Source organism: Hemiscyllium ocellatum, chromosome 35, assembly GCF_020745735.1.
Source record: "Hemiscyllium ocellatum isolate sHemOce1 chromosome 35, sHemOce1.pat.X.cur, whole genome shotgun sequence".
Classification (NCBI taxonomy): Eukaryota; Metazoa; Chordata; class Chondrichthyes; order Orectolobiformes; family Hemiscylliidae; genus Hemiscyllium; species Hemiscyllium ocellatum.
Genome location: NC_083435.1, coordinates 45,797,070 through 45,824,521, shown reverse-complemented (window position 1 = coordinate 45,824,521; position 27,452 = coordinate 45,797,070). Strand labels below are relative to the sequence as shown.

The 27,452-nt window shown below is 48.4% G+C and overlaps 1 protein-coding gene across 1 annotated transcript; it reads right to left on the bottom strand.

Annotated features, from left to right (window-relative positions):
* Nucleotides 1-375: 375 nt before the first annotated feature.
* On the bottom strand, nt 376-24,935 carry psmb9a (proteasome 20S subunit beta 9a). The gene is given in 6 exon segments (XM_060851045.1): nt 376-548; nt 5,456-5,597; nt 10,337-10,466; nt 11,625-11,756; nt 15,742-15,809; nt 24,530-24,935. Coding segments are annotated over 6 exon segments (669 nt in total). The 5' UTR covers nt 24,599-24,935; the 3' UTR covers nt 376-420.
* Nucleotides 24,936-27,452: the final 2,517 nt, after the last annotated feature.

Sequence of the window (27,452 nt, the reverse complement as noted above, 5' to 3'; positions counted from 1 at the left end):
GTTAGGTAAGGGGTAAATATATGGGTATGGGTGGGTTGCGCTTCGGCGGGTCGGTGTGGACTTGTTGGGCCGAAGGGCCTGTTTCCACACTGTAAGTAATCTAATCTAATCTAACCTAAACAATCCCATCCTGGTGACTCCCCCGACTCCCTCTTCCGTACAATCCCACCCTGGTGAATCCCTCTCCACCCTCTTCCGTACAATCCCACCCTGGTGACTCCCTCTACTCCCCCTCCCGTACAATCCTATCTGGTGAATCCCTCTGCTCCCTCTCCCATACAATCCCATCCTTACTGTTGTGTGGTGACCTGAGTGCACAGCAGGCTCGATGGTTTGAATACTCTACTCCTGTTCCAATGACTGAGGAAGCTGGACTGAGAGTGCAGCAGGAATTTATTGAGGAGTGGAAGATACATAGTTTCATTCATCGTGGAATGCAGGCAACTTGTTGCCAGGAATGATACTGTGTTCAGTGCCTTTCTCCGTGATCGTTGTGAGGTACACCACTCCTCCACTCGAACCGTCTCTCCCGATGGCCAGTGTAATTGCTGTAATACAGAGGGACAGAGTGATCAGTGACAATCCCAGTGTAATCGCTGTAACACAGAGGGACAGAGTGATCAGTGACAATCCCAGTGTAATCGCTGTAACACAGAGGGACAGTGCGATCAGTGACAATCCCAGTGTAATCGCTGTAATACAGAGGGACAGAGTGATCAGTGACAATCCCAGTGTAATCGCTGTAATACAGAGGGACAGAGTGATCAGTGACAATCCCAGTGTAATCGCTGTAACACAGAGGGACAGTGCGATCAGTGACAATCCCAGTGTAATCGCTGTAATACAGAGGGACAGAGTGATCAGTGACAATCCCAGTGTAATCGCTGTAACACAGAGGGACAGTGCGATCAGTGACAATCCCAGTGTAATCGCTGTAATACAGAGGGACAGAGTGATCAGTGACGATCCCAGTGTAATCGCTGTAACACAGAGGGACAGTGCGATCAGTGACAATCCCAGTGTAATCGCTGTAATACAGAGGGACTGTGTGATCAGTGACGATCCCAGTGTAATCGCTGTAACACAGAGGGACAGTGCGATCAGTGACAATCCCAGTGTAATCGCTGTAATACAGAGGGACTGTGTGATCAGTGACGATCCCAGTGTAATTGCTGTAATTCAGAGGGACAGTGTGATCAGTGACAATCGCTGTAATACAGAGGGACGGTACGATCAGTGACAATCCCAGTGTAAACGCTGTAATACAGAGGGACAGTGCAGTCAGTGACAATCCCAGTGTAATTGCTGTAATACAGACGGACAGTGCGATCAGTGACAATCCCAGTGTAATCGCTGTAATACAGAGGGACAGTGTGATCAGTGACAATCCCAGTGTAATCGCTGTAATACAGAGGGACTATGCGATCAGTGATAATCCCAGTGTAAACGCTGTGATACAGAGGGACAGTCTGATCAGTGACAATCCCAGTGTAATCTCTGTAATACAGAGGGACAGTGCGATCAGTGACAATCCCAGTGTAATCGCTGTAATACAGAGGGACAGTGTGATCAGTGACGATCCCAGTGTAATTGCTGTAATACAGAGGGACAGTGCAATCAGTGACAATCCCAGTGTAATCGCTGTAATACAGAGGGATGGTGCGATCAGTGACAATCCCAGTGTAAACGCTGTAATACAGACGGACAGTGTGATCAGTGACGATCCCAGTGTAATCGCTGTAATACAGAGGGATGGTGCGATCAGTGACAATCCCAGTGTAATTGCTGTAATACAGAGGGACAGTGTGATCAGTGACAATCCCAGTGTAATCGCTGTAATACAGACGGACAGTGCGATCAGTGACAATCCCAGTGTAATCGCTGTAATACAGAGGGATGGTGCGATCAGTGACAATCCCAGTGTAATTGCTGTAATACAGAGGGACAGTGTGATCAGTGACAATCCCAGTGTAATCGCTGTAATACAGAGGGACAGTGTGATCAGTGACAATCCCAGTGTAATTGCTGTAATACAGAGGGACAGGGTGATCAGTGACAATCCCAGTGTAATCGCTGTAATACAGAGGGATGGTGCGATCAGTGACAATCCCAGTGTAATCATTGTGATACTTAGAGATAGTGCGATCAGACCAGGCCAGACAGTGTGATACCCTGCATCACGCCCCTGAGGTTAGGAGCGTTTTGTTGAGAGACAGCCCTGCGGTTTGACAGGGAATGGATAGCTACCTGTTCCCTGCTTGTCCTGTCTCCTGTCTGATATCCTGAGGAACTCCCCTGAGGCTCCGGGTTCCACCAGCTGTGCACTTGGCTCACAGAGTCAGTGGTGGCTGGACATGGTTTCCGAGGGCTCGCCAGACTCCAGATCTGGGACATGGGGCCTCGTGGGTCTCCGTGGAGGTTCACCCATGCACGGACAGTTTGAAATGAAGCTCCCAGACGCTTCCCTGGGCCTCAAAAACCTTTGTTCCCTTCTGTGAATCAAGCCCTTCCTTGAGTTGGACAGGCCCATTGGGAGGTGGAGCAGGGTGGGGAGCGATCTGTGGGATGTGGCAGGGTTTGCAATGCACTTTGGTCATCAAATGGAAAGAAATGAAAGCATTTGCATATTGCCTTGCCCAACCACAGCATGTTTTTTTTTTAAAGATATTTTTATTAGAAATTTAATATTTTGACAGATTTACAAAAATAAACAGAACTTTCAAGCACAAACATTAATATAAAAATAGATCTTAAATATATAATCATCAAAATTCAAAGGAATGATACTAAAGAAGAAAGAAAAACAATGAAACTCAGTTAACTACTAATCTAATCCACAATTATCCAGAGTGTATAGTTGAGTCACTTACATCCTTCAAACAAGAGAAAATGTTCTCTAATACACTCATAACAGTATAATAAAAAGGAAACTATTTCCAAACAATAAGAACAAAAAAAAACATGTTTGAATGGAGATCCTCCCCCTTATTCTCAGGGGGCCTTACTTCCTTTCTAAAGATCCACCATATCCTCTCCCAAACAGTGTCCCACCCCTGACCCGGGCGCTCCTTAATAGGATTTAGATATAATACCGAGCTAGAGTTAACAGTGAGCGCCCCACCCCCACCCCTCCCCACCCATACCTGAGTATATCTGATAGCATCAATGCCACGTACAAACACACATAACTATAAAATTACAACTCCAACAAATTACAGTTAAGTATAATAACATAAAATAGCAAGGGAAGACAACCCTGCTCCCAGAAGCAAAAGTAAAGTAAAGTATCCATTTCTCCCCACGGAGTGTGGAAGAGACAAGCCAACATAAATTGTCTCTTACGATTTATTTAAACGAGTCTAAAAGTTCCTTAGCCTCTTCTGGTGATCTAAAATTATACTCGGATCCTTCGTGGTTAAAGCATAATGTCGCTGGGTAGCGTAAGGTGTATTGAATATTTAAGTTCCTTAGACATTTCTTCACCTCATCAAACGCCTTCCTCCTTCGTGCCAAAGCCGGGGAGAAGTCCTGAAATAACATAATCTTGGATCCTTCATGAATCATAGCTTTAGGATCCTTTCCAAGATTTCTGGAGGCGTCCAGGAGTATCTGCCTCTCCCTATAACTCTGCAGCCGGAACAGGACCGGGCGTGGGCGCTGGTTTGGGCCAGATCCGCGTACTGCGACCCGGTAGGCCCACTCCACCCTTACCCGGTCAGTTTCAGCCCCCAGGTTTAAAAGCTGGGGCAACCATCGCTCCAGAAATACTGCTAACTGTCCCTTCTCTTCTTGTTCAGGGAGGCCCAGAAGACGGATATTCTTTCTCCGATTTCTATTATCCAGGTCATCCATGTAGATTTCAAAGGCCCGGACTCTCTGCTCCAGGGCTCGCACCTGTTCTGCAGGTGTTTGTGCTGCAGCCTCGGAGGTCGTGGCCTTTAGCTCCGCCCCCTTCACTCGGCCCTGCAATTCCTCGAGAGCCTGGCTGTGCTTTTGTAGCTTTTCTTCGAATGCATTCCATCTCTGTCTGGATTCTGCGATGAAATTGACGAGTGTCGTTTCCAGCCTGGCAATCATCTCTTCAAGGCCTGTTTTTACATCAGCTGCAGCAGGAGGAGGAGAGGAGGGTGGGGGAGGGGTCTTTGTTTTCTGAGAGCTGCGGGATCCCTTTGGTTTACTCATTATCCACTTAATATTAAACTGCTTAAATATAATAGTAAACAGCTAATTAAGGTTAGAAAATGTTTTTGGGTGGTTTGGTAAGTGTGGTGGGGGTGAGTAACTCACTTTACCCAGGTTTTGGGAAGAGCACTGTAAACTCAGACTTGCTGAGTCGCCGCCATCTTGGATCTCCAACCACAGCATGTTAAGCAGAGCACTTTACCCCCAGTTAAATGGCTCTTGTTGGAAACATTGCAGCCACTGTGTGTAGAGCCAGCCCGTCCTTCTGGTACTGTCGGTTTGATTATCAAGGAGGTGGAAATCGTGGGCAAGGGATTGGAAATCTGGCCCTTGCATCCTTAACCTCCAGCTGAGAGGTAGTTGGCGGGGGAGGGGTCTTGGTTTAACATCCCAGCTCCTCAGACAGTGCAGCACTCCTTCAGCACTGCAAAGCCTGGCAATCAGAGTTCAGCTCCTGAGGTGACTGCAGAGACAGCGGTGTTACCAACTGAGCAGCTGCTCAATCCGGGATCGGGATATCCCTTGGCTGCATCCGCCCCTTCCAGTGAGGTCAACAGGAGCTTCGGAAACCAGGGAGGTGACAGTGTGTCATCGACAGGCCGTGATGGAGACAGCTTTGAGGAGGGCTGAGATAGGTACAGGAATTGACGGGGACAAAGAGCAGATTAGGGATTGCACTGCGAGAAACCAGCCTCAGAGGGAAACTCAATTCAGGCAACAAGGACAAAATATTCCGAGTTTTACTCCAATCTGTAGCTTTGAAAATGGAGTGGGATTTGTTTAACCAGATTTGTGTTTAGATTAGATTCCCTAAGGCATGGAAACAGGCCATTCAGCCCAACCACTCCCCACCAACGACCAACCCACCCAGACCCATTCCCCTACATTTACCCCTCACCTAACACTATGGGGCAATTTAGCACGGCCAATTCACCTAACCTGCACATCTTTGGATTGGAGGAGGAAACTCATGCAGACACGGGGAGAATGTGCAAACTCCACACAGTCAGTCACCCGAGGCTGGAATTGAACCTGGGACCCTGGTGCTGTGAGGCAACAGGGCTAACCACTGAGCCACCGTGCCACCTGATGTAAGCAAGATTGACTATTGCTAAAATTAGAGATATTTCATCAAAGTCTTTTGTCATGCACTCATCTGGACAACTTGCGAGAAATCCGATACTGAGAACATATCTTTTACTTTAAGTAATACTCGAGTTCTGTGCTCCTGATGATTTTTGTTGTGAACTCCAGCTGCGCTGTGTGTTCTCACCGTTAGTTACAAACGCCAGGCACTCCTCCTTGCTCATCCCTTCTTTATACGCAGCATCGACGTATCCATAGATGTAAATGCTCCCTGAGCCCCCGACAGAGAATGGCTATCGGATAATCATCCCGCCAAGAGTCGCATAGACCTGGATTGGGACAGCACAGCTCAGTAACACTTCAAAACATTTCGTCAAGACCAAAATATGTTTTGTGCATTCCGATTTCTTTTGATGGACAGACAGGAAAGGGGATGAGAGTGATGAAGTATTATATTAATTTTTAAAAGGCATTTGAGGATAGAGGAGCAGCAACAGGCCATTCGGCCCATCCAGTCTGCTCTGTCATTCAGCATGATCATGGGTGATCGGATCATCCCCCTTTTAGGAGAGAGTGAGCACTGCAGATGCTGGAGATCAGAGCTGGAAAATGTGTTGCTGGAAAAGCTGGAAAAGCCTTTTACAGTCATAGAGTCATAGAGATGTACAGCATGGAAATAGACCCTTCGGTCCAACCTGTCCATGCCAACCAGATATACCAACCCAATCTAGTCCCACCTGCCAGCACCCGGCCCATATCCCTCCAAACCCTTCCTATTCATATACCCATCCAAATGCCTCTTAAATGTTGCAATTGTACCAGCCTCCACCACATCCTCTGGCAGCTCATTCCATACACATACCACCCTCTGTGTGAAAAAGTTGCCCCTTAGGTCTCTTTTATATCTTTCCCCTCTCACCCTAAACCTATGCCCTCTAGTTCTAGACTCCCCAACCCCAGGGAAACGACTTTGCCTCTTTATCCTATCCATGCCCCTCATAATTTTGTAAACCTCTATCAGGTCACCCCTCAGCCTCCGACGATCCAGGGAAAACAGCCCCAGCCTGTTCAGCCTCTCCCTGTAGCTCAGATCCTCCAACCCTGGCAACATCCTTGTAAATCTTTTCTGAACCCTTTCAAGTTTTGCAACATCTTTCCGATAGGAAGGAGACCAGAATTGCACGCAATATTCCAACAGTGGCCTCACCCAATGTCCTGTACAGCCGCAACATGACCTCCCAACTCCTGTACTCAATACTCTGACCAATTAAGGAAAGCATACCAAACGCCGCATTCACTATCCTATCTACCTGCGACTCCACTTTCAAGGAGCTGTGAACCTGCCCTCCAAGTTGACCATGTTGACTATCCCTAATCAAATTATTCCTCTCTAGATGATTATAAATCCTACCTCTTATAATCCTTTACAACACTTTACCTACAACCAAAGTAAGGCTCACTGGTCTATAATTTCCAGGGCTGTCTCAACTTCCCTTCGTGAACATGTGCTATCCTCCAGTCACTGGCACTATTCCTGCAATCTCCTTCCTGGCTTCCCAGAGAATCTGAGGATAAATCCCATCTGGCCCAGGAGCTGTCTCTATTTTCACACTTTCTAGAATTGCTAACACCTCCTCCTTATGCAGCTCAATCCCATCTGGTCCAATAGCCTGCACCTCAGTATTCTCCTCAGCAACAATACTGATTAAAAATCTCAGCCCTGAATATACTTACTGACCCACCCTCACAGAAGGGAATTCCACAGATTCACTCCTCTCTGAGAGAAGAAATTTCTCCTCATCTCTATCATAAATGGGCAATCCCTTATTCTGAGATTATATGCTCTGCTCCTGGACTCTCCCAGAAGGGAAACAGTCTCTCCGTATCTCCCCTGTAAGTCTTCAAAGATATTTCAAATAATTTTGCCTCTCATTTTTGTATATTCCAGTCAACTCCACTTCTCCTGATGAGACAGTCCTTCCATACCTGGGATTAGCCGAGTGAATCATCTTGCCTTGGTGAAGGAGACCAAAACTGTTGACAGAATTCCCGCTGTGGTCTGTCTCGTAGCTTGCAAAACCTTCCTATTTTTACACACCATTCCTTAGATTAGATTCCCTACAGTGTGGAAACAGGCCCTTAGACCCAACCAGTCCACACCGACCCCCCGAAGAGTAACCCAGCCAGACCCATTCCCCACACATTCCCCACCTAATTTGGCCAGGCCAATTCACCTGACCTGCACATGTTTGGACTCTGGGAGGATACCGGAGCAAACCCACAGGGAGAATGTGCATACTCCACGCAGACAGTGTGCCTGAGGCTGGAATCGAACCTGAGACCGTCAGGCAGCAGTGCTAACCACTGAGCTATCATAGATTCCCTTAGAAACAAAAGCCAACATTGCTTCTGCCTTCCCTGTCACCCACTGAACCTGGATGCCTGCTTTTCCTTCACATCAAAGGTGACACTTATTGATGGCAAGAACCTGCATGTGGAGGCAGTGGTTCCCGCCTGATTGTGGCTGAGTGTAAACTCTCCCGCTCTTTTCACCTTCCGTCGGTGTATCCGAGGGACTTACACATCAGTAATCCCCCAATTTCAGGCACACCTTCCATCCCTTCCCGGCCTGAGCTTTTTTATGGCAGTCGCTGGCAGTGGAGGCCCATCCCTGGCTGCCCTTGAACTGAGAGGCTGGCTGGACAGTTCAGAGGGCAGTTGAGGGTCAACCACGTCACTGGAGTCGCGTGAAGATGTGGGGCAGCAAACGTCCTTCCCTGAAGGACACGTGAGTTTTTGCAACCATCCAGTGATAGGTTCCTGGTCACCAACACTGCTTCGTGCGTGTTCCAAGTGGGTATTCATTTGAAATTAAATCCTACCCGCTGTCTTGAAAACATGGAAAATAGTCGGCCACTCAGCCCTTCCAGCCTGCTCTGCCATTCAATACTATCACAACTGGCATCCATTCAAGGAACCTGTTTCCACTTTCTCCCCATACCTTTGATCCCTTTCAGCCTAAGATCTAGATATAAAATGGCAGGATTTGAACCTGTGTCCACACACCATTAGCCTGGGTCTCTGGATGACCAACCCAGTGACAGCACCACAGCATTGCTGACCTGTTTAAAACCTGGAGCTCGGAAACATTTCAGCATTGAATAGTACAGGCCGCTCGGCCACTTCCACCTGTTCTGCCCTTCGGTAAGATTGTGGCCGATCTGTTTTTAACTTTAGCTCAACATTGCTGCTTCTTTCATCCCCTTTGTCATCAAGAATCGATCCACCTCTGTCAGAACAAATAAGATAACTCACTGTCTTTTGAGGAAGATAATTCCAAAGTCTCCCAACCCTCTGAGAGAGAAAATCTGTTTCCCCATCTCAGCGGGCGACCACTGAGTTTTAAGACTCCCTCTCTATGACATAAGGCAAAGGTCAGCAGGGTTTAGTCAAGGGGAGGTCATGCCTGACAAGTCTACTAGAATTCTTTGAGGAAGTAATGAGCATGACCAAGGAGAGCCAATGGATGGTATCTACCTGGACTTCAAGAAAGCCTTTGACTTATGCTGCACAGGAAGCTACTGAGTAAGATAAGGGCCCATGGTGTTAGAGGCAAGGTGCTAGCATGGACGGACACTTGGCTGTCTGGCAGAAAGGGTAGAGTGGGGATAAAAGAGTCCTTCTCAGGATGCAAGCTGCTGACAAGTGGTGTTCTGCAAGGGTCAATTAGTTTAGATTACTTACAGTGTGGAAACAGACCCTTCGGCCCAACAAGTCCACACTGACCAGCCGAAGCGTATACCACCCAGACCCATACTCCTACATTTACCCCTTCACCTAACACTATGGGCAATTTAGCATGGCCAAGTCACCTAACCTGCACAGCTTTGGATTGTTGGGACCATAACTTTTCACTTTATACATTCATGATCTAGATGACGGAACTGAGGGCATTAGAGGGTCAGTAGCATTGAGGAGGCGGGGAGGCTGCTGAAGGATTTGGACAGGTTAGGAGAGTGGGTAAAGAAGTGGCAGATGGAGCACACCATGGGAAAGTGTGAGGCCATGCCCTTTGGTAGGAAGAATAGAGGCATGGACTGTTTTCTAAATAGTGAGAAGATTCAGAAATCTGAAGTGCAAAGGGAGTTCTAGTCCAGAATACTCTCAAGATAAACTTACAGGTTAAGTTTGTAGTTAGGGAGGCAAATGCAATGATGGCATTTATTTTGAAAGGATTTGAATACAAAAGCAGGGATGTACGTCTGAGGGTCTATAAGGCTCTGGTCAGACCACATTTGGTGTTTCGTGCGCGGTTTTGGTCCCCATATCTCAGGAAGGATGGACTGGCCCTGGAGTGTGTTCAGAGGAGCTTCATGAGAAGGGTCCCAGGACTGAAAAGCCTAACAGATGAGGCAGGTTTGAGGACTCTGGGTCTACACTCAATGGCGTTGAGAAGGTTGAGAGGGGATCTAATAGAAACATACAGAATACTGAATGGCCTGGACAGAGTGGATGTTGGGAAGATGTTCCCATCGGTAGGAGAGACTAGTACCCAAGGGCACAGCCTTAGAGTAAAGGGAAGACATTTTAAAAAGGAGATAAGGAGAAACTTCTTCAGCCAGAGAGTGGGATGTCTGTGGAATTCATTGCCACAGAGGGACGGGGAGGCCATGTCATTGAGTGTATTTAGGACTGAGACAGATAGGATCTTGAGTATCAAGGGGATCAAAGGTTATGAGGAGAAGGTGGGAGAATGGGGTTGCGAAACCTATCAGCCATGATTGAATGGTGGAGCAGAGTCGATGGGCTGATTGGCCTAATTTCTGCTCCAATGTCTTATGGTCTTTGGGTCTAAGAAAAGCAGGAATAGTGGGAAATGAACTGGAGAGCGATCTGAGCTAGACAGTTGAAGCCAGACCAGAATGTGTCATTCAGAAATTGTACTGCATTTTCTCTGGGATTTTCAAAAGGAGGATATCGAAACCACGTGCGTCTCACTGCGACTTGTCCAAAGGAGAACGGCTGGTGGCACTGGGAGACCCGTTAGGTGGGGTTCATGCCCAGTTACCTGTCCCTTCTTCTTCCTGTCCCAGCCAGCGACGATCAGGTGAGCTGACAGCTCCTCTTTGTACTTGTAGCTGATGTTCTTAACGATGGAGGCTGCAGCTCGCACCAATGGGGCATCTCCAGTCTCAATGCTGAAGGACAGAAAGGAGCACGTCTTGTTCAGCCAAGGCATAGAGAGATGGTTACTGTGTCAGCTGTGAGAGTTACACCACAGTCCCCCCACCCACCCCCCACTCCCCCTGTTCACACCAGCCCAGGGCCAAGCACTCGCCCCTATACCCGCAACCCCCCCTCCCATCCTGTGATCATACAGGGGCCTACTAGATGCTGGTCAGTGAGAAATGCCTGCTGGCCCCTGTGGAGAGTCTCTGCTGGTCCCAGTGGGAATTCTTTGGTCCCAGTGGGGAATATCTGCTGGTGGTAGTGAGAAATCCTTGGGCCCAGTGAAGAATTTTGGCTGGTCCCAGTGGAAATTCGTTGCCAGTTCCAGTTGGGAGTCGCTGCCGGTGCCTGTGGGAATCCCTGCTGGTCCGAGTGGGGAATCCTTAGTCATAGTGAGGAGTCTCTGCTGGTCCCATTAGGGAGCCTTTGGGGGTACCAGTAGAAATCTCTGCTGGTCCTAGAGTGGAATTTTTGCGAGTCCTGGTGGTGAATCTCTGGTCGCACTGGGCTATCTCTGGGACCACCAGCGAGTCTCTGGTCCCAGTGCTGAATCTCAAGGGAGCCTCTGCTGGGATCAGCAGAAATCGCTGTTGGTCCGAGAATGGATGTTTTGCGAGTCCCAGTGGGAAGTCTCTGGTCCCAGTGGGGAATCTCTGGTCCCAGTGGGGAGTCTCTGGTCCCAGTGGGGAATCTCTGGTCCCAGTGGGGAGTCTCTGGTCCCAGTGGGGAGTCTCTGGTTCCAGTGGGGAGTCTCTGGTCCCAGTGGGGAATCTCTGGTCCCAGTGGGGAGTCTCTGGTCCCAGTAGGGAGTCTCTGGTCTCACTGGGGAGTCTCTGGTCCCAGTGGGGAGTCTATGGTCCCAGTGGGGAGTCACTGGTCTCAGTGGTGAGTCTCTCGTTCCAGTGGGGAGTGTTTACTGGTCCCTGTGGGAATCTCTGCTGGTACCAGTGGGGATGTTTAGGAAAGGGTAATTGCATTGCTGCAGCACTTTCTGTCAAATTATAAAACCTGTGTTTGACCTGGAGCTGGGATTCACTGAGGGGCCGACTGAGTGTACAAGGCACTGCCTCACATGGCAGTCTCTGAGTTGAATGTGTGAGCAGTCGGTTCGGTGAAGAAACGACTACCTGTGTAATTCCAGCTGGTAGTTGACGGAATCGGCAATGGCCTGGGCATCAGCAGCTGAACCAGAGAGGGCACAGTAAATCCGATCGTGCAGCGGGGAGAGCTTATTCATCACACGGTTACAGATCGCCTCCCTGTGGGCACACAGGAAACATCGTCAACCTCCTCTAACCCCCAGGGCAGTGCCTGACTCACCACGCCCCCCTCCCCTCCCCCATACTACCCCACAGCAAGGAGACTGTGGGAGCAGATGGCACGGGCTGGCGTAGACTCGCACTGAAACCCAGCCGCTTGTCCGATTGCAATCTCGGCGCTCTGTATAAAAGCCAACCCTGGGTCGTTGTCTGGGGACTGCACGGTGAGGGCAGATTTCAACCCACCCCAGCCTCTTCGCACAAAGCATGGCAGTGCCCCCAAACCTCACCCTACTCCCAGAATAGTGAACAGGGAGAAAGCAGGAACACGGGATTGAGTTGGATGATCAGACTCGGATGATCAGACTCTGAGGACTGACCTTTGGTTTACAGGATGCAGATATCTCTGGCTGGGCCAGCATTTATTACCCAGAGGGCAGTTAGGAGTTAACCACATTACTGTGGGTCTGGAGTCACTTGTAGGCCAGACCAGATAAGGAAGGCAGATTCCTTTCCTAAAGGATATTAATGAACCAGATGGTCTTTTTTCCAGTAATTGACATTGTTATTATTAGACTTTTAATTCTATATTCTTTTCTTCATTAAATTAAAACTCCAACATCTACTACAATCGGATCTGAACCTGGGTCCTCAGGATATTACAAAGTCACTAAATTAACAGTCAAGTGATAATCCCACAAAGCCATATTCCAGCTCCTGAGCCCACCCTGTTCCTGTTTCCAATGTTTCTGTGAATGTAGTCCAGAGTTAATACTGTTTCAGGCCTCACCCTCAGAGAGGGTGTTTTTACAGTCTCCACCTTCATAGACAGCCAGCCAGGAATCCCCTTCCCACTTCCCCACAAGTCACCTCACAGTCACGGCAAACAGGGAGACCGCCAATCAGACCGTCAGGCCTGCTCCAGGGGTCCAGCTGCTCCAATGTCAAAGGCTAAAGCGAGGACTGCAGATGCTGGGGATTCAAGTCGAGCGTGTGGTACTGGAAAAGCACGGCAGGTCAGGCAGCATCCGAGCAGCAGGAAGAATCGACGTTTTGGGGCAAAAGCCCCTTCATTGGGAATGCAGAATGCATCAGAATTCCTGATGAAGGGGCTTTTGCCTGAAGCATCGATTCTCCTGCTCCTCAGATGCTGTGCTTTTCCAGCATCAGACTCTTTGACCTGATTGTCAACTCCGATCCACGTTCCCACCTATTCCCGATACCCTTTCAACCCCCTTGTTTAACAAGAATCCAACCAGCTGTACCTTAAAGATATTCAAGGACTTCTACCTCCACCCCGCTTTTTTATTGCAGGAAGAGAGATCCAAAACCTCTCAACCCCTGGAGAACAAGGCCCCTTCTCATTGTGTTAAATGGTATTTGTGGTTAAACAGTGAGCCCCCTCCCCCCGGGGAAACATCCTCTCCACCGCGTCCCTGTCAAAACCCCCATGAGGGTCTTCAACGTTTCAAACAAGCCATTGCAGAGTGAGTAAAGCAAAGCAGGATCTCCCCCAGGCTGAGGGACCAAGCTTAGACTCCGAGGGAGAGAAAGAGAGAAAGAGGCTGGCCATCCTGTGTATCAAGCTGTGTTGCCCCTTTGACATATTGTTCCTGTCAAGCCCTTTCCCCTGCCCTTCTCCTGTAGCCCTGGGCATGATAAATCGCAGTTATATTTTAAATAAGGCTTTGGAAAAGGGTCTGTAGAGAGAGAGAGAAAAAAAAATGAGGTGAATGTTTCAGGACTGTAACGTAGCATCGTGAGGCTTCTGAGCAGGAGTAGGCCACTCGGCCCTTTGAACCCATTCTGTAGTTCTATAAGACCACAGCTGATTAGATTGGGTCTCAGCTCCACGCCCTCCTTAACCCTTCCTTGTCAGGCAAGAGTCGACCGAACCTGATCTTGAAGGGGGCATGTTGAAATCCCAGTCATCATTGTTTTTAAGCGGAGGACATTCTCCAAGAGATAAAAGTTATCCTTTTCTTTGTGTTATCGGGGAGAACTCTTGTTTTTAAACAATGTCTCCTAGTTCCCCCCCAACCAAGGGGAAATATCCAATTCCCACAAAATCTCCCACATTTCAATAAGATCACCTCGGATATCAGCCTAAGCTGTTCCAAAATTCTTCATCCAGGAATGATGGGATGGTGGGAATCTGGAACTCATGGCCTGTAAGGGTGCTACAGGGAGAAACCTTCATAACATTTCAAAACATTTACATGTGCACTTGTGATACCAAGGCGCTGGGCAAAGTGCTGTGAAATGGTCAGGTGCAGACTTGATGGGCCGAAGGGTCTTTTCCTGTACTGCTGACCCTGAAAGGCTGTGTGAAGCTGCTCTGGAAAACAGGACACCAAATCCATCCAGAGCAACCTTTCATCAGAACTGATGGAAATGGGAGAGGTTTTGAGACAAGGAGGAGGGGGGGGGGGGTTATGGGAGAGAGGAGACAGGATGGAGAGGATCAGTGATGGAGGGAAGGCGAGATTAAGTAACACAGGGCTTCACAATGTAGCAGCCCAGGAGGTTGCTGGTGGACAATGTCAGGGGACAGCAGATATGCCCAGCCGATGTGCAAGCTGGTCACAGAGCAGCTCCCTGACAGCTGGAGAAGGGATAAGGTGAGAAATTGGATGATAGCGATCTCACAGTTTTGTGTGTGTGTTGACGTATAAATGTCTCCGTTCTCAGTATTTATCCAACTATCTTTGAAAGAAGTCACTCCCACATCGCAGTGAGTAGTCCCTCAGAGTTGTCCCTCTGCCTGAGAGTTTTGTACCCCTCTGTTTTCCCACCTCCCATTCTCTGGAACACTTTCCTCCCTCACTCCGTCAAACCTGTTCCTGATGTTGAGCAGTTCAGTGGAACCGCTCCTTCCCCAGCTCTCTGCACTGTGCGCGTTGTCCCCATCACGCCAGTCTCCTCACCGCTCTGTCTCAGGCCCTGGGCTGAGACCCGCCCTGTCACTCACCAAGTGGGGTCTGACTCCGTCATCGAACAGGAGGGCAAAAGAAAGGCAGGGTGAGGGGGTCGGGGGGGATATGAGGGAAAGAGAGAGGATTGTGAGGGAAAGATGAAAAGGGTAAGTAAGGGAATGAATGAGGGAACATGAGGGAAAGGGGCAGGATAATGAGGAAGGGAACGTGAGGGAAAGGGGGGGAAAGTACTAGAAAGGTGGAGGAAAAATGAGAGAAATGTGGAGGGAAGGAAGGAGGGAATATTAGGGAAAGGCAGAGGCAATGTGAAATGTGACCATGAATCTATCGTCAATTGTGAAGTCTGATCTGGTTCACTCATGTCCTTTAAGGAAGTTAATTCCAGTCCTTGCCTGGACTGGTCTACCTGTGACTCTAGACCCACAGCAATGTGGGTGACTCTCAGTCTGAAATGGCTGAGCTCTCAGTGCGAGGGCAGTCAGGGCTGGGCAGGTAGCTAGGCCCAGCCAGAGCCTCCCACACTCTGTGAACAATCTGTGTTGACCTGCAGTGAGGGCCTGGGAGTGGGGGAGAGGTTGGGTGCAGAGTGCCAACACTGTCAGAGATGCTGATCTTTGGCTGGGACTCCATACTACACCCTCTCAGATGGAACCCAATTCAGAACAGGCCATTTGGCCCATCAAGCCTTCTCCGCCATTTAATACTATCAGGGTGGATCGGATTTTCCACACTCCTTGCTAACCGTTCAGCTCGCCCTCTTGGCATCTCTCAGGGAATTGTACGGCAGTGGAACATCAGGAACCTGACCTGAGATTGAGGATGAATGTTTACCCCTTGGCTAAAACTGGTCATGTGACCACCTCGCGACTTGTTGGAGCTTATTGCACCCAGTGCCATGTTCCCACACCAAAGCACACCGTTGGTTGTGAAATCCTTTGGGAGAATCCGGTGCTGTGCCGATGCCCGGTTGTCTGACTAGAAGAGGAGGACACCGACAGAGGTGGGGGTGGGGGTGGGGGGAAACGAGAGTATCGATGTGAAGTACTTACCCAGCGGAGACACGGGAATCAGAACCAATCACCACCCCGCCATCGAACTCCACGGCCATTATCGTGGTCTGGAACAAGAGGAATCAACTGGTCTGCACCAACAACAACACCCGAGCTTCTCAGCTGATAATACCAATGTGCATTTATATAGCGGCTTTCCTGCAGTAAACTATCTTAAAGGATGTTATCAAACGGCCATTTAAAGAGGTGCAACAGTGGCCAAAATCTGAATCATAATCTCATAGAAATTCATTGGACAGAAGGAGGCCATTCAGCCCATCATATGCTAAATAGGTCCTTATCCTAATTTCTAACTCTTCAACCTCTGGAAGTGCATTCCTGAGTGGGTTTGAATGGTAGCAGAAAGCTGTGTGGGCAGCACAGCCAGTGGCACTGCGTACAGACTGGCACCATAACAGAACTGGGTCCAAAACCAGGGTTACTGATGGAAAGAACATGTGTTTTAGAGGATTAATATATGATTTGAAAAACAAGAACCTGACCCTCATGGTAAACATTGTATAAGGAGCTCCTTGAACAAGCAGTGTAGGGTGCAAACAAACTGGAGTCCAGGGACTTTGTATTCAGATTGGTCTATGGACTGGTGACCAGGCCTTTAAAGGCCTTTGCCTGCCAATATCCACATGATTTGTTCTCAAGCAACGGAACAGCTTGGGCCAGTGAACTAGATCTCTACAAGCTGAGGAGCTCTCTCTCTCTCTCTCTGTTTTCTGTACTGAGCCACTTCAGATGTGTAGAAAACCAGTTAATGCTTCCTTCAACAGTTGCTGCAAGCTGTGACTTTTAATTGATAAGTCCAAGAGCGTTTACATGTGAACCAGCCACCCTGTGTCTCCTACAAACCAGCGGAAAATGAAGGCTGTGAAGAAACCTTCAAAGGTTTCAGGGCAAGAACGAACTCAACAGGTCTTGTGAGCAAAGACAACGGACTAGTTTTCCCATCATTCGTGACTTGTTTGTATCCTGTCCATGTGTGTGTGTAATGGGGAGTTTAGAAGGGGATTAGAGTTTTAATTTATGGCAATTACAGGCTGACAGTTTCTAACCATTTACCTGAAGCTAGAGTTGACTTATCACACATACTGATTCCCGTTCATGACCGAAATCTGGTTTTCTCCAAGCCTGAGCTTAAAAATCAGATAAATTGCAGAACATTGCATACATTATAAAACCTTTAACTATTGTGATGATCCCTGGAACAATGGGTGCTGGTATCCAGCGCACTAGCCCAGTGATGGCTGACACTAGCCCCACAATCAGAACTGCCTTTGTAGTTCTGACATTATAGATACAGTGCCCAGTGTTAATGGTGTCAGGACTTGTATTCCAGGCCCCTTTACCAGCTTTTCTTGCTGGTCTTAAATTCCACCCTATACTGGTTAATCATAGGTATCAGTACAACACCCCCTCTCCCCCCACCCCCCACCCCCCCCCCCCACCCCTCCCAGGGACATATGTGCCTGTGGTGGGTAGCCTGCCAATCTTCCAGGTGGGGGTTGGTGACCATGGGTGGGTGCACACCTTATTTTACATGCACCCTTCCTCCTCATGCCCCACCATTATCCCCAATGAAAACACACACGCGAGGAGTAGTCTGTTTGGATTCTAGCCCCCACCTCATCTCCCAATCCAGCAGCACCAGATGTGCACTTATTGAGTTATAGAGATGTACAGCATGAAAACAGACCCTTCGGTCCAACCCGTCCATGCCGACCAGATATCCCAACCCAATCTAGTCCCACCTGCCAGCACCCAGCCCATATCCTCCAAACCCTTCCTATTCATATACCCATCCAAATGCCTCTTAAATGTTTGTAATTGTACCAGCCTCCACCACTTCCTCTGACAACTCATTCCATACACGTATCTATCTTCCACCTTCTATCATGGACTGCGTTGTCTTGTTATATCTGCCATTACTTCTATCCATCTGACCAGCCCATTAACATCTCCCTGCAGTCCTTGGCTTCCCTCCCCAGTATAAAACACATGGTCAATACCATCTGTGAGCTCCTCACTGAGGCCCCTAACATTACAGACCAAATCATTGTTCAATTACTGCACTCCCTGGGGTTTAGAGGAATGAGTGTGATCAGGGGTCAGTGCTGAGCCCATTACTGTTTGTTATCCATATCAATGATTTGGATGAGAATGCACAAGGCATGATAAGTAAGCTTGCAGATGACACTAAAGTAGGAGATATCGTCAACAGTGAGGAAGGTTATCAGAAATTCTAGCAGGACCTTGATCAGCTGGGGAAGTGGGCCGAGAAATGGCAAATGGGGTTTAATGTAGATAAGTGTGAGGTCTTCCATATTGGAAAGTCAAATCAAGGTAGGAGTTTCATGGTGAATGGTAGGGCCTTGAGGAGTGTTGTGGAGCAGAGGGATCTTGGAGTTCAGCTTCATGGTTCTGTGAAAGTGGAGGCTCAGGTAGACACGTCAGTGAAGAAGGCTTTTAGCACACTGGCCTTCATCAGTCAGGGTACCGAGTATAGAAGTTGGGAAGTGATGTTGCAGTTATACAGGACATTGGTGAGGGTATTGTGTTCAGTTTTGGTCACCTTTCTAGAGGAAGTGTATTATTAAACTGGAAAGAGTGCCGAAGAAAATTACAAGGATGTTGCCAGGACTCAATGGTCTGAGTCACGGGGAGAGGTTGGACAAGCTAGTACTTTTGTTTTGAGAGCATAGACTGAGGGGGGAATTTGATATGAGTGTATAAGATCAGGAGAGGCATGGATAAGGTGAATGCACTCAGTCTTTTTCCCAGGATTGGGGAATTGGGGACTAGAGGGCATCAGTTACAGGTTAGAGGGGAAAGAGTAAAAGGGAACCTGAGGGGCAACTTTTTTTACACAGAGGGTGGTACACATATGGAATGAGCTGCCAATGGAAGTGGTTGACATTTAAAAGGCATTTGGATAAATGCATGGATAAGAAAGGTTTAGAGGGATATGGGCCAAGTGCAGGGAAATGGGGTTAGTGTGCATGGACATTTTTAGTCAGTATGGACCAGTTTGGGCTGAAGGGCCTGTGTCTGTGCTGTAGGACTCTATAACTCTACTACAGGTAACCTTATTGAAACATGTAGGGGAGCTTAATGTTGAAATGGTGTTTACAAAGGCATCTGCAATATTGGCATCCATTTCAAGATGGTTAGTGCACAAGTACAGGGATGTACTGCTGAGGTTGTGTAAGGCTCTGGTCAGACTGCATTTGGAATATGGTCCAGCATCTAAGGAAGGATGTGCTCATACTGGAAGGGGTCCAGAGAGGTTTACAAGAATGATCCCAGGGATGAAGGGCATGTCATATGAGGAGTGGTTGAGGACTCTAGATCTGTTAACGATAGAGTTTAGAAGGATGGGGGCAGGGAGTTCTGATTGAAACTTACCAAATACAGAGAGACCTGCTTGAGCGGACGTGGAAGAGCTGTTTCCACTAGTAGGAGAGATGAGGACCCCAGCCTCAGAGTGAGGCAGAAGCTACGATCCTTGAGAACTGGAATGAAGGGGGGACTTTCTTCAGCCAAAGAGGAGGGGGAGGGAGGGGGGGGGAATGGGGTGTGTGAATCTATGGAACTCATTGCCACAGAAGACTGTGAAGGCCAAGTCTTGAGTGTACTTAAGGTGGAGAGAGATAAGTTCTTGATTAGCTCGTGGATTGAGGGTTATGGAGAGAAGACGAATGGTCGAACAGACTCCTTGGGCTGAATGATCTAATTCTGCTTCTCCATCTTACATTCTTACACTTCCCCCAAAAGATGGGAGTTCCTTTTTTCAAGAAAGCAGTCTCCCATTAAAGACAGAGTTGAGGGGGAATTTCTCCCTGGCTAATACAGCGATTCATTGCAGTTCCAATGTCACCAGCCGTCACAGTGGGATCTGACTCCATGCCCCAAGAACATTAACTTGGGCATCTGAGATCACCAGCTCAGTAATCCCACTACCTGTCCCTCCACTGATCTCAGGTTTAGTTTGAGGACATTTCTGCTGATGCCCCACTGGGTGGCAAATAAACAGCGTGACAGTGGTGAGGTCAAACTGGGTCTCATCAGTGTATAGTCCCACATGAGGCGCAATGGTGAGTTTAACTTGTGAGTTTCACACCTCAGATAGGGAGTGAGAAGGCATCACAGCCATACTGTTGGTATTACTCTTCATTGCAAACCAGCCTTCCAGCCAACTGAGCGAACCAACCTAGCCATTGGTGTACCTGTGAAAATCAATGCTCAGAGAATGTCACCAATGGGTGGGCACTTTGCTGACAGATGGGAGGATGCCAACAATAGTGAGTACTATAGGTCACGGTGCAGGGGAACACAAGACAGTTAAATCAATCCATTCTGTTTGTTACTGTGTATCCCAGCATCACTGATACATTGCAGTATCCCTCTGATGAGCTGGAAACACTGGATTCCAGTCTGAGCAATGGCCAGCCCAATCTATAGCAAAGATAAGGCCCTTCGGCCCATCGACATGACACCAGTCAAAGAAACCACCAAACTGTTTGAATTTCATTTTCCATTACTTAACCTATACTCCTGGCTATGTAATTGCCTGTTTAAATACTTCCTCAATGTTTTAAAGATTTTAGGACTGGAGGGGACAGACTCTGGACTGTCCAACTGGGTGCGATCCACCAGTCCCTGGTCTGATAGAACACCCTGCTCCTTTGGGCATTGCTGGTGGGCCAGTGTTTATTGCTCGTCAATCCTTGCCCCTTGTGAAGGTGGTGGGGAGCTGCCTTCTTGAACCGCTGCAGTCCACCTGCTGGGGGCTGACCCACAATGCCATTTGGGAGAGAAGTTCAGGACTTTGACCCCGCGACACTGAAGAAATGGCAATATATTTCTAAGTCAGGGTGGCGAGTGCCTTCCCGGGGAACTTGCATGGGATGGCATTCCCAAGCACCTGCTTCCCTTGTCCCTCTGGATGGAAGTGGTCATGGCTTTGGAAGGTGCTGTCTTTGGTGCATTTCTGCAGTGCATCTTGGAGTTAGTACACACTGCTGCTACTGAGCGCCGGTGGGGGAGGGATTGAATGTTTGTAGATGTGGTGCTAATCGAGCTTTGTCCTGGATGGTGTCAAGCTTCTTGAGTGTTATTGCACTCATCTAGGCAAGATAGGAGTATTCCCTCACATTCCTGACTTGTGCCTTGGAGATGGGTGGATAGATTTTGCGGAGTTAGGAGGTGACTCTAGGCTGTCACTTCAGAGCAGGAGAATTGCCATCATTTCCCAAGGTGTATTGACTTAATTGTTCATGAATCATGGGAGATGCTGGCTGGGCAAGCATTCTCTGCCCGTCCCTGGTTACCCTGGAGAAGGTGTCTTCCTGAACCACTCTGCTATATGGATAATGGGAATTAGAAGATCATATTGAAAGCAGAACAGGCTTGAAGGGCTGATTGGCCTTTCAGTTTCTATGCAGGAACACTGCCACTACTTTTTGGAAGGGAGTCACAAGACTTCAATACACCAGTGATATATTTCCAAGTGAACATTGAGGGCAACTGGCTCCAACCGGCTAAAACCAGCAACACATTTTCAGCTCTGATCTCCAGCATCTGCAGTCCTCACTTTCTCCTCCAACATTGTACCAGGGTCACCAGCTCTGCTGTGGGACAGGACCTATCCAGAGATGGTGATGGTGGTGTCTGGGATATTGTCTGTGAGGGCTGGTTCCATGAGCACGACTATGTCACGATGCTGCTTGCCTCGTCTGTGAGACAGCTCTCCCAATCGTGGCAATAGGAGCAGCACTATGCCCTGGGCCTTGAGCATGCTGTGTCAGTGCCTCAATATTTCTGCTTGCATCTCATAGTCCTCAACTCTGCTGTGGACCAGAATCCTGTCTAACTCAGCCTCAAATATCCTCAAAGACCCAGCTTCCTCTCCTCACTGGGGGAGAGAGTACCAAACACTAACGCTTAGGGCAGCACAATGGCTGAGTGGTTAACACTGCTGCCTCACAGCAGGGGCATGGGATCAATCCCAGCCTCGGGTGACTGCCTGTGTGGAGTTTGCACATTCTCCCTGTGTCTGCGTGGGTTTCCTCCCACAGTCCAAAGATGTGCAGATTAGGTGAATTGACCATGTTAGGTGCATTAGTCAGAGGGTAGTGGGTCTGGGTGGGTTGCTCTTCAGAGGGTCGGTGTGAACTTGTTGTGCTGACAAGCCTCTTTCCACACTGTAGGGAATCTAACCTAACAATCCTTCCTCGGTCTTCAATTTCTGCCTCTGGTATTGATTCCCTCAGGATGGCCCACACATCCTCTCAGAGACCACCCCACCAAGTGTTTTCAGAAACTCGGTTTTAGTTCTTCTATTGTCTGTTGTCTTTGGCGAGGGAGGAATTGTAACAAAGGTTAGCAGACTGATGCCTGAGATGGATAATGTGGTGCTGGAAAAACGCAGCAGGCCAGGCAGCATCCGAGGAGCAGGAGAATCGACGTTTCGGGCATAAACCCTTTGATGCTGCCTGGCCTGCTGTGCTTTTCCAGCACCACATTTTTCAACTCTGGTCTCCAGCATCTGCAGTCCTCACTTTCTCCTAGTTGATTCCTGGGATGGTTGGACTGACAGATGCAAAGAGACTGGATCGGTTAGGACTATATTCAATGCAGTTTAGAAGAATGAGTGGGGGGGGGTGGGGTGACCTCATTAAATAATCTAACAGGATTGCACGGGGCAAATATAGGGAGGATGTTCCTGATGACCAGGGAGTCCAGAACCAGCGGTCACAGTCCAAGGAGAACAGTAGGTCATTTTGGACTGAAACAAGGAGAACTGTCTTCTCCCAGAGGATGGAGAGCCTGTGGAATTCTCTACAACAATAAGCACATGGGGCCAAAATATTGAATGTTTTCACAAATGAGTCACTATAATTCAGAGGGCTAAAGGGTGTGAGAGAGAAGTTAGGAGGAGGGAACTGAGTTGGATGATCAGCTTGGATTATCTCGAATGGGGGAGGAGACTTGAAGGTCCAAATGAGCTTCTCCTATTTTAGAATGAGAATTCCTACAGTTTGGAAACAGGCCCTTCGGCCCAACAAGCCCACACTGAGCCTCCAAAGAGTAACCCACCCAGACCCATTCCCCTACACGTATTACTCTATATTTCCCCTAACTAATGCACCGAGCCTGCACATCCCTGGATAACTATGGGGCAATTTAGCATGGCCAATTCACCTGGCCTGCACATCTCTGGACAGTGGGAGGAAAACCGGAGTCCCGGAGCACCCCCACAGAGACACGGGGAGAATGTGCAAACTCCACACAGACAGTCGCCCGAGGTGGGAATTGAACCTGGGTCCCTGGTGCTGTGAGGCAGCAGTGCTAACCACTGAGCCAGCATGATGCCCCTGCACATGCTTCTAACCTCCAACAGCTTAAAAGACATTTGGATTAGTACATGAACAGGAAAGGTTTGTAGGGATATGTGTTGCTGGAAAAGCGCAGCAGGTCAGGCAGCATCAAAGGAGCAGGAGAACCGACGTTTCAGGAATTCCTGAAGAAGGGCTTATGCCCGAAACGTCGATTCTCCTGCTCCTTTGATGCTGCCTGACCTGCTGCGCTTTTCCAGCAACACATTGTTAAGCTCTGATCCCCAGCATCTGCAGTCCTCACTTTCTCCTTGTAGGAATATGGGCCAGCGCGGGAGGGACTAGTTTAATTTGAGATTATATTCAGCAAGGACTGGTTCGACCAAGGGGGTCTGTTTCCCTGCTGTACAATTCTGTGACTCTGCGACTCTATTGGCCTAACCTTCTCAGTCTTTCCTCATAAGACAAACCCCCTCATCAAGATTCTTAGTGGGATTGACAAGGTGAATGTGGAAACGTTGATTCCCTTTGTGGGAGAGTCGAAGAGCAGGAAGCTTCATTTCAGGATAAGGGGTCGCACATTTAGGACAGAGATAATGGAGACATTTCTTCTCTGAGAGGGGAGGGTACCTGTGGAATTCCTTGCCACAGAGTTGTGTGTTAAGTAGATTCTCAGAGCTGAGACTGACAGATTTTTAATCAGGAAGAGAATTAAAGATTACAGAGAGAAGGCAGGAAAGTGGAGTTGAAGATGATCAGATCTCATTGACCAGGAAAGCAGACTCAATGGGCTGAATGGCCTGTTTCTGCTCCTCTGTCTGATGGTCTGAAGGACACTTACTCACAGCAAAACCCTTGAGTAACATCATAGGAATATTGAAAAATAAAATTGCATTTTAACCATTTCAAATATTGCGGGTGACTGAGAGTAACCAGAGTTTGTTTCAGTTTGAATGAAGGTGACCCCAACTGGTTAATCGTCTACCTCCTTCGCCATGGAGGATGGGCCAGGGTGGGGTGAGGGGTAGGGGTGGCACTGAGGTGGCAGCTCACGTGGTCAGGCCTCCAGGGCAATGTCACTGAGTCCAATTCCCTCCCAACAGCACCCACCCGTGGACCGCAATGGCTGAATATGGCCATCTTCCACCATCTTTACAAGAGGCAGTTAGGGAATGGCAAGACATACTGGGCCATGGATGCCAACATTAATTCAAAAAGCATTCCTCCCCCAACCCCTGTCACAGTCATTGCTTAGTAAAGGGTTCAGTGAACAGCAACAAGGTTTCCTCTCAGCTAGCATTCCCACTTCCCTCCAGGGGCACTGGCTGGCACTGGGAAGGCTGCACTAACCTGGGAACTGGGGAGGGAGCTTCAACTCTCTCAGTCCCTCTGTGTCTGCAGCACTCTGAGGCAAAGTTCCTGCCTCTACTGTCACTCACCCCTGTCTTGACTTCCGACGAGGTACATCCCGGATTCCCGGAATTCTGGAGCATCCTCTCGATTCCCATCCACGTTTCGCCCTCCTGCACCTGGAGTGTTCTCTCCTGGACAAGGAGACTGCTTTTTCAGAGGGTGAATGGGAACCTGCTGGCTTCGAGTCTCTCAGGAACCGCTTCCTGCTCAGAGTGAAACAGAAACTAAAGTTGCAAGACTTTCAACAGAAAGATATTCCTAAAAGCACAGCGCCCATACAACTGGTCAAGAAACATCTGCATAGTTTTCAATCCTATCAACGTTCAGGAGATTTTTCTCTAACTGTGCCGAACGCAGAAGTGATTTACACCCCCACAGAATTTTATCCCAAAAACCATCAATTGAAACCGTGTTCCATTCAGATTTCCATTTTGAAACTCCCTCTCCATCTTGTGGTCAAAACTAGGAATTGAAATGTGAATTGTATTTGGCATCAAAGAGAAATAAAATGCCTTGATGTCAAATGCCACACTTAACATGTTTCTGTTTATAAACGGAGATGTGTATTGAAACCTCCAGGTTAAAATAAAACCTCCTTGAATTAACTAAGACTGACAGATGAGACCAGGCAATGAACTGCTCCCTGTGCCGTGGCAGAGATTGAGATACAATCGCCTCAGACTGCTCCCAGAGACAGAGAACACGGGGTGGGGGGGGCTAACACCTTCAACATATTGTCTAGCTATCACCATTGTTAACAGCTAACCCGAGAATGCAACTTTATATAAAAAGGTTTTGTGATTTACACATGAAAGAAGTGAAACTATCACTGTATTCTAACAGACGAAAGGCTTAACAGACAATCAATTTTTCAATGTATAATTTCAGTTACATCACACTGTAAATTTTTGTTATAAATTCTGTTATGATCGAGCCCTCCACTATTACCTGATGAGGGAGTGTCACTCCGAAAGCTAGTGTGCTTCCAATTAAACCTGTTGGACTATAACCTGGTGTTGTGTAATTATTAACTTTGTACACCCCAGTCCAACACCACCATCTCTATATCATGACACAGAGACAGACTGCTTGTTCCAACAGCCCAGCAGACACAAACCAAATGCAAAGGTGGATCAAGAAAGCCACCGGTGTCTCAGCTTCGAAGCCTTTGTTATTGCCGAGATCTAAACACATCAAACAGTTTAGTATAGGGTTAGGGCACCATTTTGTGGCTGTACAGTACACCAGCGAGGCCATTTTTGGAGTACTGTGTACAATTCTGGTCGCCCTGCAACAGGACGGATGTTATTAAACTAGAAAAGGGGCTGAAAAATTTTGCATGGATTAGATTAGATTCCCTACAGTGTGGAAACAGACCCTTCAGCCCAACTAGTCCACACCGACCCTCTGAAGAGTAACGCACCCAGACCCATTTCCCTCTGACTAATGCACCTAACCCTATGGGTAATTTCCCACGGCCAATTCACCTAACATGCACATCTTTGGACTGTGGGAGGAAACCGGAGTCAGTCACTCGAGGCTGGAATCGAACCTGGGGTCCTGGTGCTGTGAGGCAGCAGTGCTAACCCGATCTTAGCATTTGAGTTATAAGGAGAAGCAGGATCTTTTTTCTCGTGGAGCATAGGAGGTTGGGGGGTGGATGATTTTATTGAAGTTTATAAAATCATGAGGAGCATGGATAAGGTGAATACCAAATATCTTTTCCCCAGGATAGGGGAGTTCAAAACTGGAGGGGGAGATTTAAGGTGAGATGGGAAAGATTTATAAGGGACTCAACGGGCAGCATTTGCACACAGACGTAGTTTGTATGTGGAATTGCCAGACGAGTGGGAAACATGGGTAGAGTTACACCATTTAAAAGACATTTGACTGGTAGATGAATAAAAAGGTTCGGAGGGATATGAGCCAAATGTAGGCCGATGGGACAAATTGGACCAAAGTGTCTGTTTCTGTGCTCGATGGTTCTAAGACTAAAGATTAGATTACTTACAGTGTGGAATCAGGCCCTTCGGCCCAACAAGTCCACACCGACCCTCCGAAGCGCAACCCATCCATACCCCTACATTTACCCCTTCACCTAACACTACGGGCAATTTAGCATGACCAATTCACCTGACCCGCACATCTTTGGACTGTGGGAGGAAACTGGAGCACCCGGAGGAAACCCACGCAGACATGGGGAGAACGTGCAAACTCCACACAGTCAGTCGCCTGAGTCGGGAATTGAACCCGGGTCTCTGGCGCTGTGAGGCAGCAGTCCTAACCACTGTGCCACCGTGCCGCCCACAAAGTTTTGGGGAGAAATTTGTTCACAGCGCCAGGGACCCAGGTTCAATTCCAGCCTTGGGCGACTGTCTGTGTGGGGTTTGTACATTCGCCCCGTGTCTGCATGGATTTCCTCCCACAATCCAAATGTGTGCTGGTTAGGGTGAGTTGGCCATGTTAAATTGCCCGTAGTGTTCAGGGATGTGTGAGTGCATTAGTCAGGGATAGGGGAATGGGTCTGGGAGGGTTGCTCTTCGGAGGGTTGGTGTGGACTTGTTGGGCTGAAGGGCCTGTTCCCACACTGTAGGGAATCTCTGAAGATGTCAGGGTCAGGAGGCTGAGGAGGGCATTATAATACCAGGAAGGAGAATGCTGGAGGGGTCATGTCACTGGACTCGGGGTCCAGGTCGGAGAAATTTAGGACTACAGATGCTGGAGATCAGAGCTGAAAATGTGTTGCTGGAAAAGCGCAGCAGGTCAGGCAGCATCCAAGGAGCAGGAGAATCGACGTTTCAGGCATAAGCCCTTCTTCATGAATCCAGGGGTCCAGGTCTCCAGGATAGTGCTCGGGATCACAGCGTTGTTAGGGTTCAGAGGGAGGCCATTCAGCCCATCACGCCTGCATTCCGTTCCCCAGTACCAGTGTCCTTTTCTATCCAAATA